The 14,657-nt window shown below is 39.0% G+C and overlaps 1 protein-coding gene across 1 annotated transcript in view; it reads right to left on the bottom strand.

Annotated features, from left to right (window-relative positions):
- Positions 1 to 502: 502 nt before the first annotated feature.
- The window catches only part of WDFY2 (WD repeat and FYVE domain containing 2), a 161,069-nt gene continuing 146,914 nt past the window's right edge, over positions 503 to 14,657 (bottom strand). Inside the window, exons 9-13 of the mRNA XM_008066095.2 lie at positions 10,093 to 10,198; positions 4,670 to 4,771; positions 3,738 to 3,868; positions 1,799 to 1,907; positions 503 to 762 (exon numbers count right to left, since the gene is read on the bottom strand). Of these exons, the coding sequence (XP_008064286.1) occupies positions 733 to 762; positions 1,799 to 1,907; positions 3,738 to 3,868; positions 4,670 to 4,771; positions 10,093 to 10,198 (478 nt within the window). The 3' untranslated portion in view covers positions 503 to 732. The remainder of the gene's footprint in view (positions 763 to 1,798; positions 1,908 to 3,737; positions 3,869 to 4,669; positions 4,772 to 10,092; positions 10,199 to 14,657) is intronic.

Here is a 14,657-nt window from a genome sequence, read left to right as displayed (position 1 = left end):
TAATGACGATGGTTAGGAACAGCTTTCTCACCGCGTTTTGTTTTTTAAATGTGGGAGCGACAAAGAAAACTGAGGCAGAAACACAAGGTCTCTTCTACTCAGCCAAGAACATGAACGAGCCAGACATTACCAACAGATCATTCTTCAAGTGGTTCAAGAAGTCAGCTGGTGAATCCACACACATGGTTTTCCAAATCTCCCCACTGAAGAGGACACGAAAGCAGAAACCCTGGGAATAACTGGCATAAATACGTGCACTCTGGGAAAAGCAGAGACGGTGCAGGGAGATGCAGAGAGATGATAATGGCTATGTGACATGTGCTGAAGTGAAAAGACATGAAGGCTACTTTATAATGACCAAGACACCCTGAACAGATAATTCCCTTATTTCTCCAACACACAAAAGGACAAGTAAAATGGAGTGTAGAAAAATAGAAAAATTAAACACCCCACACAGATTTTTCGGTATACTCAAAACAATGCAGCACAGCCAGACTGTATAAACCATTTGTTAAAAAAATAATCTTTTTTGATATTGTATGCACAGGTGAGAAGAGCCCCCTTGCCAGTGTTCGCTCACTAGGTTGCCACTCTACACACAGGCCATCTGCATATCCATCCGGGGCCTTTCGGCTCTCACTTCTCACACACCTGCTTCACCTCTCCAGTAATGATGTGGATTAGAACAACCATTTCTTCAGTAAATGCTATCTTTCTGATTCACGAGAGTCATCAAGACACCACAGGGGTCATGTCCCACAACTGTCAGAGGAAAAAGAAGATATCAAGAAGTAAATTGTGTTGAAGACAGTCCTTAGAACGGAATCCTTCAAGTGAATGCTTTTCATCTAACAAGCAATTATATGCTATTTTAACATGCCTCCTGAATCTATAAAATATTTTTTCAGAAAAAGTTCAATATAAAACTCAAAAACAACAATGGCTGCTTGAAATTATGATACAGCTGATGGATCCAGCTAAGGCATATTAAATCCATTTAAGGGGGAAGGGAACTAAAATTAATTGGTTTCCAAGCACACACTGTACCCTTTCTATTTAATCTTCGGGACTATTCTACAAGATACCTCATTTTCAAAAATAAAGGAACTGGGCTCCCAGAGTTTAGTTAAAACTCGCTCTAAGTCCAAAGGCCCAGTAGCTTCCAAAGTGCTGTCATTTTAACCACCTCATCCTATATCTGGTTCCAAGAACAGGTCTGGAATGGATCAAGGAGACAGCTCAGTGAGTGAGCCAGGCAACCCTGTTTCTCAGGGAATGACTCAGGGGTGATCCCTTCTGCCTTGGGGCTCTGCTGTGGCACAGAATCTGCATAATTTACCACAGTCCTTGGAGAGACCCTAGTGGAGGCTCTTGGAGTAACCGATCTCACTGGGAAAAGATCTTGTTTTTTACCTGTTGGCGTCTCCAAGTCCTGCCTTTCATTTCAATGCTCAGCTCAAGCCCACCTCTGTCATGAAGTCTCTCTAATAGCACCATCTCCCGGTGCTGAACTCTGAAGATAATTCTCATCTGTATGACTCTTTTGACTGCTGCACATATGACCTATTATTATTTTAAAGAGCATGGCCCAGGTAGGCTCTCCATTCCTTACAGGCTGGAGCCATGTCTTATTTCTCTGTGTAGAGGCAGCACCTGGCATGAGGCTGTGCATGCAGGAGGTTGCAAAAATATTCACCTCCAAGAGAACCTTTTGAGCAGTGCTTCACATGTCCTTGGTACTCCCTTAAATTTACATAAGACTAAAGATGGAAAGCTTCTTAATAAGACGGTGTTGTACCTTGATAACCTTGTCAGTTCCAGAAGTCAGTAACCATCCTCTGGTTGCATCAAAATGCACATGTACAATGTTGTGTTTACTGTCATGGAAGGTAGCCGTGGGCGCCCGTCTGGAAGAAGCAAAGACATTTTCTGAGAGTGAAAGGTGGTAACATAGGAATGAAAGAGATCTAGGACAGGATCTAGCTCTAAATAGTGGCTAGAACTGCTTTACTATGTTTCTCAGATCTGCCTGTATTCCCTGGCGACCTGTTATGATTTCAAAAAAAAAAAAAAGTAAAGGATTTTTTATAGTCTTCAAAATGGGAAAGAGGAAATCTCCCAAAGTCCTTCTGGAGAGTGTGCTGCTCTGGTAGTCTGAAACAATCTCCTCACATGCTCTTGAGAAATTGTTTAAATTGTTTAATTGTTTAAAAACCACCGTGTTTTTGCTAAGTTTGAGCTCAAAAAGACTTGACAGTAAAATAGCCTACCTTTGCCTATTTAATAATAATAAAAAAGTGTGCTTGTTAAAATGCTTGACACTATAGTCATTCTAACTGAAGGGGCCTCCATAGTAATTTCTTTTCCTTTTTCCACTGTGACTGAAGACTCAGTTCTTCTATATATTTTAAAGCTTTAACAAGCAAAATAAATTATAGACAACCATTATTTGTTTTGTATTTTTAAATCAAGCAACCTATCTACATATCTATATATGTATGTATGTATCTCTCTATGAATCTACATATCTATTTATCTATATGTATTCATGTATGTATGTATCATCTATCTATCTATCTTTTTTAGTAAGAAGACTTGTCAACTGCCTAGGTGCTCTAGAGGCAATGCAGACACTCCAGGGAGAAAAGGAAGAAGAAACAGAAGGTAGGGAAGGGACTGGGATTTGGTAAAGGAGATGGCTACCATCTCATCAAGCTTTGAGGGGTCTCCGCTGCAGTGAGCTCTCTGATGATAGTTTTCTTCTTCCTTTTTACTATAGCTAAATCTGTAGGATAGATCTTCATATACTAAAAAGAGTCACTCAAAATTTTTAGAATTAAAGATTTAGGCTTAGTTTGCAAGTCCCTTAGACTCTCTGGGTCTGTGTCTTTATAACATGAAGAATTAAACTAGAAAATCTCTAAGGTCTCTTTCAGCTCTCTAATTAAATGAGAACTCTAATTGATTTCACCATGTATGATGAATGGAAAACAATCAATGAACACAAATGCTTACTTATGCGTGGGTACCTTTATATTTGACATGGATAAATACGAATACTTAAAAATGATAATACTGTAGCACATGGTGATTGGGAAGACGAGTTACTAGAAGATCCTCCTGTAACTCACAGGGAAACTTGTCATGGAGCATTTTGCTTACATCTGGGGGCAGCTTTCAATTAGCCAACATGAAAGAGACAACAGAGGTTTGTCCCACCCTCCAAAGTACACTGAAGGTGCATACCTTAAGAAACCAGATTCCTGGGCAGGTCTGACAAGCACCAGCTGAGTTGCTGGGTGACTGGGAATGCCTGACTATGGGGTAAAGCAGCTTAGCTCTTCCTAGAAAATGAAACCTTCTGGAGCCTGTGGGCAGATTTGACTCCTGTAGATACCAGCTTGAGCTGGAGAGTGAACCCTGGGCCTCTCTACTGTTAGGGGGTTCTCTAGCAGATGAGCCGACAGAAGGATGTGGCTCTGAGAGCATTTATATGCACACACTCCTGGGGTTGGGAAGAGCACAGAAACGGACTTCAGGAGCTTATTTTCTCTTCTCTTCTCACACAAGATAACACAGATCTGTTGGTGGCAAAGTAGGACTTGTACCCCTTGCCATGGTCTATATTTTAACCCAGTGGGAACCATAGCAACATGAGTCACTGCTGGAATGCCGAGCACACCCTAAGATGAGATTCTCTCCTCAGCCAAAGCAATCTGCAGGCCACTGGAACTTACTCTTCATCTGTGATGGCCTCGTGGCAGCTGTCACAGACCCTCACTTCAAACTCGAAGCCCATGAGGGGGATGGAGGAGCGCTTGGAGCTGCACTTGCCGCAGACTGCCTTCCCGCACTTGCGGCAATGGTGCTGGAGGGAGAAAAGACACACATGGCAATGGCGCCCACGCCTCAGCCCTCCTGGCAGGCACAGGCATGATCAGCTGCACGCAGGTGAGGATGAGAATGAGAACACCCCAGAAAACTAAAGGAACACGCCAGGCATGTTTCCTTTTGGGGCTCTGTTTATTCAGGGTAAGGACTGTTGGGGAACACTCTTGACTGGGTCACCTCCCCACTTTCCCTCTCTCCCGGCTCTCAGTCCTTTCCAAGTTCATTATCATCACTACGAACTTCAGAGGAAACGCCCTGTGGTCAGGGGATCTTAAACCCGACCTGATCCACTGACTTTGGCCATGTTCAACCTAGGTGACATACCACTTGATTTCCTCTGGAAAGACCAAATCAAACCATGAAATCAGACTGAAAATGCTGTATTATAAGTAGATGTTAATAACTAAAACAAAGTCAGAAAGAGGAAAGTAAACTGATTAAGGATAAATAAATGCCACTTACACAATTTCATGGTTTGGTACCAATATGAGCTAAATATTGTGAGTCTCCAATTTTAAGGCCCACTTCAATAGAAGCCACAAGAACTCTAAAATCACATTCCTTTACCTAGAACAAATCACTACAGAAACTGCTCTAGTAGGAATAAGCTACAGTGGATGAAGAGAGTCAATGTGCAGTCACAAGGTGACTTCAGGAATCTAATGCACCCCCTGCCCCCAACACCACAAGTCCCACCCAGGGCCACTATATCTTCTAAGTCACACGTCCAAGTTATTTCCACACAATTACATTTTGATGAGGCATCCATACCACCCACCTGTCTTAGGCCAATTTTCTTAGTGTCCCACATTTGCTTGAAGTTCCAGAAGAAAGGCTGATCACACTTTTGGCAGGAGTCACTGTCCAGCCATTCAGGGGTCTTGTCAAATAAAGCACACAACAGGTCACAGTGAGAAGTGGTGACAACAGCATAATCATTGACCCTGATGAAACTTAGGGAACCAGGATGTATTTATAAGAAACAGGGCTTTGATTTCTCAGCCAGCCATTCAAAAAATATTTACTGAATGCCTATTATTTGTCAGACCCTGGGGATGAGAATGTAGTGGTAAATAAAATGAATCTCTACTATCATGGAGCTTGTAATTTACCAGGGAGGATCACATATGAAAATATATATATATTTTAGAGACAGGGTCTCCTTCTGTTGCTCAGGTTGGAGTGCAATAGCAAGATCACAGCTCACTATAGCCTCAAACTCCTTAGGCTCAAGTGATCCTCCTGCCTCAGCTTCCTGAGTGGCTAAGGTTACAGGAATGCACCACCATGCCCAGCTAACTTTTTTTTTTTTTTTTTGTAGAGACAGGGTCTCGCTATGTTGCCCAGGCACAAGATAACACAGATCTTGCACTCCGGTAATCCTCCTGTCTCAGCCTCCCGAAATGCACTGGGATTACAGGCATGAGCTACCATGCCCAGCTGAAAATATGATTAATAATTATTTAAATAAGTCTAAGTGTGTACAGGCCTGAGAAAGGGAAGCACAGAGTGCTATGGCAGAGCCTCACAGAAGGCTCTGACCCAGGCTGGGGCTCTCTGCCAAATGATACAACTGAGACCAGGAATGGATGGGAGGAGACAGCCGTGGGAATGAGGGATGAGGCTGCAGGGACAGGTCTTGACAGCCAGGTTGAGGGCTTAGCACTTCATCTTCTATTCTGATTGTATGCAATTTTATTTGCTCTGATCGTGGACAAGGATATCGAACTGCACACTGCACACACAGCCACTTGGATGTGATAACATGACCAGACCAAAGCTGATACTTAGGGATGCTACCTGTCTATTGTCCACTCACAGCAGGGCCCCGTGGGGTTAGAGTCTCTGCTCCTTGCCTTGTGAGTCATTTACTATCTGGCTTAGGTCACAATTTCCTGACCCCATCGTGAATATTCCACATCTTGTCATACAGGTTTGAAAAGCAAGTTCAACGTAAAACTATCGTTTAGCAAATGTTTATGCATTTGCTCCCAGAGTTCCACATTCAAGTTTGTAAAAATCATCATTTGGCAAATAATTAATCTTTCCATAAAGTATGAAATCCAGAAAAATTTTTAAAAATGCATCCAACCCCAGGGTTTTCCAAAGCTGAATTCCAGGGAACATCTGACTCACGGAGCACTTACTATAAAAGAGGCCTGAAATCAAACAAGTTTGAGAAACATGGTAAACAATAGCCTACCCCCACAGAGATTCAGTGGCCTGCAGCACAGTAAAGGCCCTGGAAGCCCTTTTTGTATTGATATAATCCTTCTCTGAGAAATAACTACTATGGAAAAGATTTTGGGACGTAGTCTCTTCTACTTTCAGGTAGAAATAAACCTAAAAAAGAATAACCAGTAAAAAGGTAATATCTTAAGAGTTCTATTCTTGGTCTATTTATTTTTTTAAAAAAACAAAGACATAACCCTTGATCTACTTTGTAATTTTCATGTCCTCTCTAGTTTGAAGGCAGATCTAATAAAATAATACAAAGTTTTTAGCTATAGAACATTTTACCCCTAAAAGACTTATCTATGCTGTTACTATTTTTAAAATTTTATTTTAGAGACTGGGTCTTGTTATGCTGCCCAGGCTGGAGTGCAGTGGCTAGTCAAAAACACAATCACAGAGCACTGCAGTCTCGAATTCCTGGGCTCACGTGATCCTCCCATCTCAGCCACCCAAGTAGCTGGGACTACAGGCATTCCACCACTGGGCCCAGTTTATGCTGTTATTTTTCAGAACATTTATGACAAGGAAGATTTACCAAAAAAAGAAAGAATCAAAAACTCATTTATTACACAAATAAATCTAGTGATGCTTACAGAGTATAACATCATTAAATTGGGTTAATCAAGAATTTCTAGTGGCTTAAAAAATGAATTAGCAACCCACTTCACATAGTAAAAATCACATTAATATATTCATTAAAGAATGGAGGGGCTGTATTAATGTTTATTTATGAAACAATTTCTCAACTACCAGCTTATGCCATTAAAATTATGTAGTAAAAATAAATATTACAAACATGAAAAATGTCCAATATATAATAAAACAAAACAAAACTCTTAGGTCATTAAATAGTATGAACAACACAAAGTTAACAGAGACTAGGAGATTATATTTATAAAGTTTATAACTAACAAAGAAATCTTGCAAATATCAACAATATACAAGGAATCCCTACAAATCAATCAGGAAATGACAAGACAGTTGAGAAATTGGCAGAACATATAAAGATATGAACATGGAAGTCATAGGCAGGGAAGCCTGAATGACTAAAGTATATGAAGAGAGGCTTAAATATGCTGTTAAGCAGAGAATGCAAATAAAAATGAGAAACTATTTTATCCCTGTCTCCAAAAGGACAAAACCCAAAAGGGAGTAACAATAACCGTTGGAGAGGATGTGGGTGTCTGAGAACTCTCTGTCTACAATTGGAAGTATAAAAGGGTATAGTCTATTAGCTGTTATTTAGCAAAATCAGGAATATACTTTCAATTGATTCCACTTGGGTTTACAGCCATGAAAAAGTATCAACAGCTCTATGAGGGGATATGTACAACAAGGTCATCTGGGTGCTGTGTGTGATACCAGGGAGTTTGTGGCAACCTATATGTCCTTTGCTTTTGCTTTACAAAGAATATGTATTATATACACAAGGGGGACCTAAAAGGGCCCAAAATTTACTTATAAGAAATTGCATATTTATTCTTATGTGTTTAAACTTCAGTCACCTTCAAAGTAGTCTCTCTTTGATGCAATACACTATTGAGACACTTTCTCTCCTGCTCAAAACAGTTTTTGAACTTGTCAGTTATGATGCCTTTTAGTGCTTCTGCTGTTTTGTATTTCACCTCTTCCGCATCAACAAAATGTTTCCCTTTGAGGACTTTTATCATCCAGAAAAAAGGTGCCAGGGCAAAATGGAGTGAATAGGGAGGGTGGGGCATGGAGTCAGGCCATTTTTGGTCAAAAAATTGCTGAACACACAGTGCAGTGTTGAGCACTGCTGCACGTTGTTCGTGTAAATTGCCCATCAAGAAATGGGCAAATACATTGAAAGAATCTGCAAAAAAAAAAAAAAAAAAAAATCACTGAAGCTGGATGCAGCCTCTCACAATGCTAGCTGCTACACTGATGCCAATGGGTTCCTAGAACACTTACCTAGAGGGGTAAAAGCCTGTACTACAAGGGGTCCGCCCTCCAAGAGATAATTCTGGGTTTTTATGGCCCCCCCGTCATAATATGTACTTCTTAAAAAAGATAAAAATTATTTAAAGGTGGATTTTTTAAACTGTATAGACACCTGTTTAACCTACAGGATGTCACCCGATTTGTGTGCAGCACTCAAGGTCTTCCATCATCTGCCCTCGTCTTTCAGCCATCTGCCATCTCCGACTGTTTCTAAACTGCTCACGGCACTGACACAACACATGCGACCTCTCTCGTTCACCTTGTCCTTACTCTAGGTGTTTCTTGGCCTGCAAAGCCTATGATGCTCCTGGTCAGAGCACGCCCAGACCCACTGATCTTTCAGTACCATGTCCTTCCAGAAACCCTTCACCGAGAACATTAGCCAATGATGATAACATCCTTTCTGAAATACCCAGCACTGATGTTCTATCCTACATCCACTGTAATTTCACCATTTATGCCATTTAGTAGTTCTGTCTATATGCCTTTTCTTCCAGGAAGTCTGGAGTACTTCAGGTTAGGGTTGGCTTCATCGTATGCCTCAGACTTCCCAGGGTAAACAACACACAGTGCTTATCGTAACCAGGAAGGAGCTTCACAGACACTGAGATTTTTTTAAATCTCAGAAAATTTGTAAAATATAATACTTGCAAAAAATGAATGAAACCATCTCCACCGCTTATTTAGAGATTTGATTCAGTAAACAAGATTTAAAATCAGTAAACAAATATTGGGCATTCATATATCTGCATCTTAAGAGGCATTATTTAAGTAAGGTAAAATGGCCCAAAGAACTGCCCAGCAACCACCTGGTTTCGTCTCTGGACACCACATTGCTACCCTCCCATAAAGGGTGGAGTCTATTTATACTGAGACAAAAGAATCTAGACATTTTCCCCTACTCTGGTTTGGCCAGTTAGGCTTTAAAAGAAGCCAGGGTAGACCAGGTATGACTGTCCCTAACCAAGAGCAAGTTACCATGCAGAAGTCAACCCAGGACAACATGACCAGTCCACGGGAGCCTGGTGAGCATAACCAGCACTCATTGTAAAAATCCCTGGCCTTGATACTAATGGTGCCAAGTATTTCAAAAGTAATATTCTACAATTTCCACTTCCTAACTGTAACGATCATTTTAATTACTAGGAGATCTCCCTGGATTTATGATCTGAGCAAATAAAGCTTTAATCTTCTTAAGCATTTAACCACTGGCATTTGCAAGGCATCATGTTGTGGGTAATAGCAATGACACTCTTGACATGAGATTGGGGTGAGGGCCTGGGAAGCAGGTAGGAGATTGCTTTGTCTTTTTGAAGTGTTGCTTTTCTGTCTAATTCTTGCATACTGCAAGAAATAAATCAGAAGAATGTGCACTGTCAAAGGGAAAGTCTACCCAGAATAATTCTAGGATAATGAGAAAACGGTTAACTTCAAAGTACTTGTCAAAGAATATAGTAAACGTTATTAGTTGTTAAAATGCTCAAAGATTAAAAAGAAAACTCATTAAAAAAGAATGTTGGGATAAAATTTAAATATGTGCTTAAAAATACAAAGTATATACTTAGATCTGGGGTACTATTTGAAATATGACTCATATAGAAACAAAAAAAAATTTCTAATATTTCTATTAATGCCAAACTAAGGATTCTTCATCTTACCCACTATTTACTTCAAAAACAGAGCATGTGAGTTTTTAGTTTTGCGAGGTATTTTATACCAAAGGGCTAATTGCCAGAGAATAGATGGTTCTTTTTCTCACCTGTACTTAAAGACTAAACAGCTTAGTCTCATTCAAAATTCTTACGAAATCTCCATCACATTAATGTTACATGCTAATTTGTGAGATTAAAATAAATAGAAACATCTTTTACGCTATAATTTTTAATTCTCTGATATGACATGTCTTATTTCATGGTTTAATCATAAAAGAAGAAAGAAATAAGCAGGAGGGGAGGTATAGCCAGTATTGCCGGGCCCAACCCAGCCTGCTGTGACACCCACCTCCTGCCGTTCCACGTCCATGTTCCAGACAACAATCCCACCATCACCACCACAGGAGATGAGCTGCCGCGTGTGCTGTGCATAGGAGAGGGCCTGGACTCTGTCACTGTCAAAGAAACCAAGGGTTAGCAACAGGTCAGAAAAAAAAAAAGGAAAGATCTACCAGTAAAAACCTCGGCAAAGTCAGCCAATGTGCACGCTTACTCCTGAGCCCAGATGCAGATTTCAAAAACCTGATGGAATTTCCAACATGCTGCCGGTTAGGAGAATATCCAAGATTTAGAGTAAGTCTAAATGCTCCTTTAATATGCTCAGGCGTCAGGTTGAGGTAGTCTTTGTCAGTTATCAACACTCAAGGACAAAGTTGATTGTTGCGCATGTTGTAACAGCTTACTGGGCCCCTCCTTCTTTAATTAAAATCTGTAGCACATGTTCATTTTATATTTGCTCAAGTTACAATTTTACCTTTTAAAAAATTATCCTAAAAGTTTCAGAGATCATCTATTGAGATGCTCAACGAATTTACCCAACAGGGCCAGGCGGACTGTGTGACCTGAGGTGTGTGCCTCATGGGTGGCCTGAGCTCAGCCATGCCTTTCCTTGGCTCCCCGTAGAGAATCCAGAGCAGCACCAGATTCGAATTTCACTCACTCTCCATTACTCTAGTTTTTATTCCTTCTTTCCTGATTCTGTGTTTGACTTTTCTCTGTAGTTTGTGAATGGCTGACAAGTTATTCCTTCTTGGTGACAAAAATGACAGAGAATTTAGTTGATGGTCTGACAATGAGGTGATTGCAAACAATGGATTATAGGGTTCTATTCTCTGTTGGGTGAGAGAGAACAGAATATCTAGTTTCTTGGCCATTTTTCTTTATATGTTTGGCCATTTTGAGTGCAAATAAATTCAGAAATTTGTCTTCTGTGAGGGAACAGGTCTTTGATATCTAGATTGGTGTCTTTTTGTTTCTGTATTTACTCTTGACCAGTGGCTGAAGTTGTAAAACTAAAGCTATGAAGGTCTGTATGTCTATGTGTCTACAATCCAGAAAAGCCTTTAACTCTTATTGTGTATAGAATGCTTTCCTATTTCCAGAGGGTATCAATAAATTAGATTATGGCACCTTTTAAATAAAAACAAAACAAAACAAAACTTGTTTTGGTCAGCTTATAGAGATAAACAAGTGCTTATATAAATCAAATCCTCCTAAAATTCACAGAAAATAAGGAACTCAAACTTCTAATATTTTAAATGTGATAGACTTAAAAATACTAATTCTTTTTATGAAAACTGCTAGCCAACTCAGAAATATTTTAAGAATCTAAGTTCATAAAATTAAGTTTCATTTGGCAAATCAGTATGTATTATAGATTTTTAAAAAGTTACAGCTTTCTCTGATCAGTACTGAATATAAGTGTATATTTTATTTTACTTGGGTTTATTTCTCCTAAATTTATTCAGGATAACTGTTCAAGTAAGTTCATATTACCCCTACATAATGTTTAACATTACTGGAAGCTGGGTTCCAATCCCACGCTTTTGGGAGGCTGAGGTGAGTGGATTGCCTGAGCCCGAGGGTTTGAGACCCGCCTGGGCAGCGAGACCTCATCTCTACAATAAATCAAAAAATCAGCCGGGCGTGGTAGCGCGCACCTGTAATTCCAGCTACTTGGAAGGCTGAGGCGGAAGGATCGCCGGAGCCCAGCATGTCGAGGCTGTGGTGGCCAGGAGCGGCCACTGCACTCCAAGTCTGGGCGACAGAGTGAGACTCAAATTCAAAAAAAAAAAAAATTACTGAAAATATAACGCTCAACTAGACTGCATAATTATTCTGACAAACTTTTTATGTGAACAGTAATAATGTTTTATAGTATATCCACTTAATTTCCAAGACCTTTAGGTAACTTAAAATGCCATTATGTTAACTTGAGTTAATTGATAATCTTTGGATATCTAGATAATTTCTAATTATGTTAGTATACTGTGATTTTGATTACAAAGTATAATATTATGTTTATGTATGTTTGCTTCTTATTTTTATATGCTATAGTGAGGTTATGACTTTGGGTTGTCAATGAATTCATTCATTTTTTTTTGCCACATTAAGGAGATGTAAAATGTTTTATGTTACAGTGAAACTTTCAGTTACATGTGTTCTTGAGCTTTGCTCGTCTGCTAAAATGCTTGAATGTCACAGTTCTCAGTTGTCCATATCCTCCCTTTTCCCAATTTTCTCTATCAAGCATAAGTTAGTTACTTTCATTAATTACTATAATTAAAGTAGTTTAGACTACCAGGTACGAAAATCAAAAAGAACTACAACTGTGTATGTATTTTGGCTTTGAAAGAAAAAGAGAGTAGTTTCATCTCAAAACAGTGGTTCTTAAACTTTTGGTCTCAGAATCCCTTTTACATTCTTTAACCTTATGTGAGGACACTAAAGAGCTCTGCTTTAAATAGTGTCACTATTAATTCTCTGCGGAATTAAAATTCAGAAATTTTGAAAATATTTCAAAATACTGGTGATGAATCCATTCCATTTCAACACAGACCACATACAAAACAAAAAATGATACTGCTTAACATTTTGCAAGTCTTCTAATGTCTGGTTTAATAGAAGAGCCGGATGTTCATCTCTTTCTGCATTTATCATGATATCACTCATCAGGTAACCTCTGGAAAACTCCACTTATACTTTTGAGAGAATAAAGACGAAAAAAGCAATCCTAAAGTGTCCATTTGTTCCGGAATATGAAAGAGAAAAACGAAGGACAAAACTTGGAAAGTAAATTTTATTTGCTTTGGCTTAGAACACTTGAGTCGGAAGAAAAGCAATAAAATGCATCACAGTTTTGGCCAAGTTCCCTCAGTTTTGACGGCTTGCTTCCTTGGTTTACTGATGAATGCCTTTGACTACAACGTGAGAGGATATACTTTACCTTCTTTGGAATGTGCCTCGCTAGCAGAGGCTCTATGTCTCACCAGAATTATTTTCAGTGCTTTATGTTGACTTGATTAATGCCCTTGATTATTTAAGGAAAAACAAAAACCAAAGGGTCCTCACTTGAGAAAAGAACTCAATTCTGTGATATTGTCTATGTTTTTTTAAAGTGTTTTAAATGTTTTACTGCTTTGATTATATAAATAACCAGGTATTGTTTTTTGAGTAATCAAGCTAAAACTCTTCTGACACCTTTTTGGGCTTTCCTTTTCTAAACTGAACTCACTTTTTGGAAAAATAAAATAAAATAAAATTTGGGGGATATATTTTACGCCAAAAACTCCCTTTTGAGATTTCCCAGAGAGGTCTTGGAAAACCATAAATGTTTGTTCCTTCACCTTATAAAAAGAGAGAAGCTATAAATAACTGCATTTGTTTAATGTGTTACTATTTTGAGAGTTGCATGGGAACCGTGAGATCAGAAGAGAGGCTTAGCCTTTCCAAGGTTAAGTCAACATAAGTAAAATGTTATTAGTATACAAATATTAGTAATTATGTTTTATTTGAAAACTGTGGAGATTTGCTAGAGTCCTCAGTTCAGAGTCTTGTCAATTCAGAGTTTTGAACTGTCGATTAAAACTCTTAGGAAAGAGTTACATAGGGCACCCCAGCAGAGAACTTCATTCTTCCCCATTTTGACATGATTGGTCACAGTAACAAAGTAACCATTAAAAGTCATTATATCTCTATAATTTATAGACAATTTTTATATTACTCTGATCCTCGCCTGAAGGCTCTGCTACTCACAGAGTTTGTGACTTTAATAGAGGAAAGCCTCAGAGTTTCATGGAAAAGGACTGCATGAGCTAGGTATTTTAAAATATTGATATTCTACAGAACAGACTCTACAGCACAGGCTACTGAGCTGACATTCCTTAAATAATTATTAAGCTTTGCCAGTGGATTGAGTCAGGATTTCCTTGGATTTCGGATACTTTTTAGTTTGGAGGCTTCATGAATGTGAACTGCTAAACTGAGAACCATCAGAATAAGAATTAATTACAGTTCGTTCATGGAAATGAATGAAGAGGGAAAGTTTGCTGTAGTTATTTGTCTGAACTACTGCTAATGCTGTTTTAATGTTCTATTTTCTGGATATATGAGGATGCCTTTTCTCTTACTTTTTAAACTATCTCTAACCTACAATTTAGTAAACTCTGCTTTTATAGGCTAAATAAAAACATTTAAAAATGATACCCAATTCTCACTGATTGCCCAGAATTTAAAAACTGTTATGAAGACTCCTTAATTTTCCTGGCAATATAGTTATTTGCACTGATTCAACGAGACTCTATTCACAAGATATAACTGGGCAAATCAATTGTACAATCATATTTGTGAATGATGTTCATAGAATCACATATGACTAGCCATTTGAAGAACTCATGGAGCCAAAGTCTACAAAGCCCTCCTAGGCCTGGTACCTGGTTTGCAAGGTCCTGGCCTTACACATGGTAAGGAAGGTACCAGGCCAGGCACCTAGCAAATGTTGAAACCAATGAGGAATCCAACCATGATAAGTTCTCTAGGTGAAATATGGTAAAGAGTTTCTTGGGCTTAGTTTCC

The sequence above is a fragment of the Carlito syrichta genome, unplaced genomic scaffold, assembly GCF_000164805.1.
Source record: "Carlito syrichta isolate Samal-C Ts95f unplaced genomic scaffold, Tarsius_syrichta-2.0.1 Scaffold308842, whole genome shotgun sequence".
Lineage (NCBI taxonomy): Eukaryota > Metazoa > Chordata > Mammalia > Primates > Tarsiidae > Carlito > Carlito syrichta.
The sequence above is the reverse complement of the archived record's forward strand: the minus strand, read 5'-3'. Positions and strand labels throughout refer to the sequence as shown.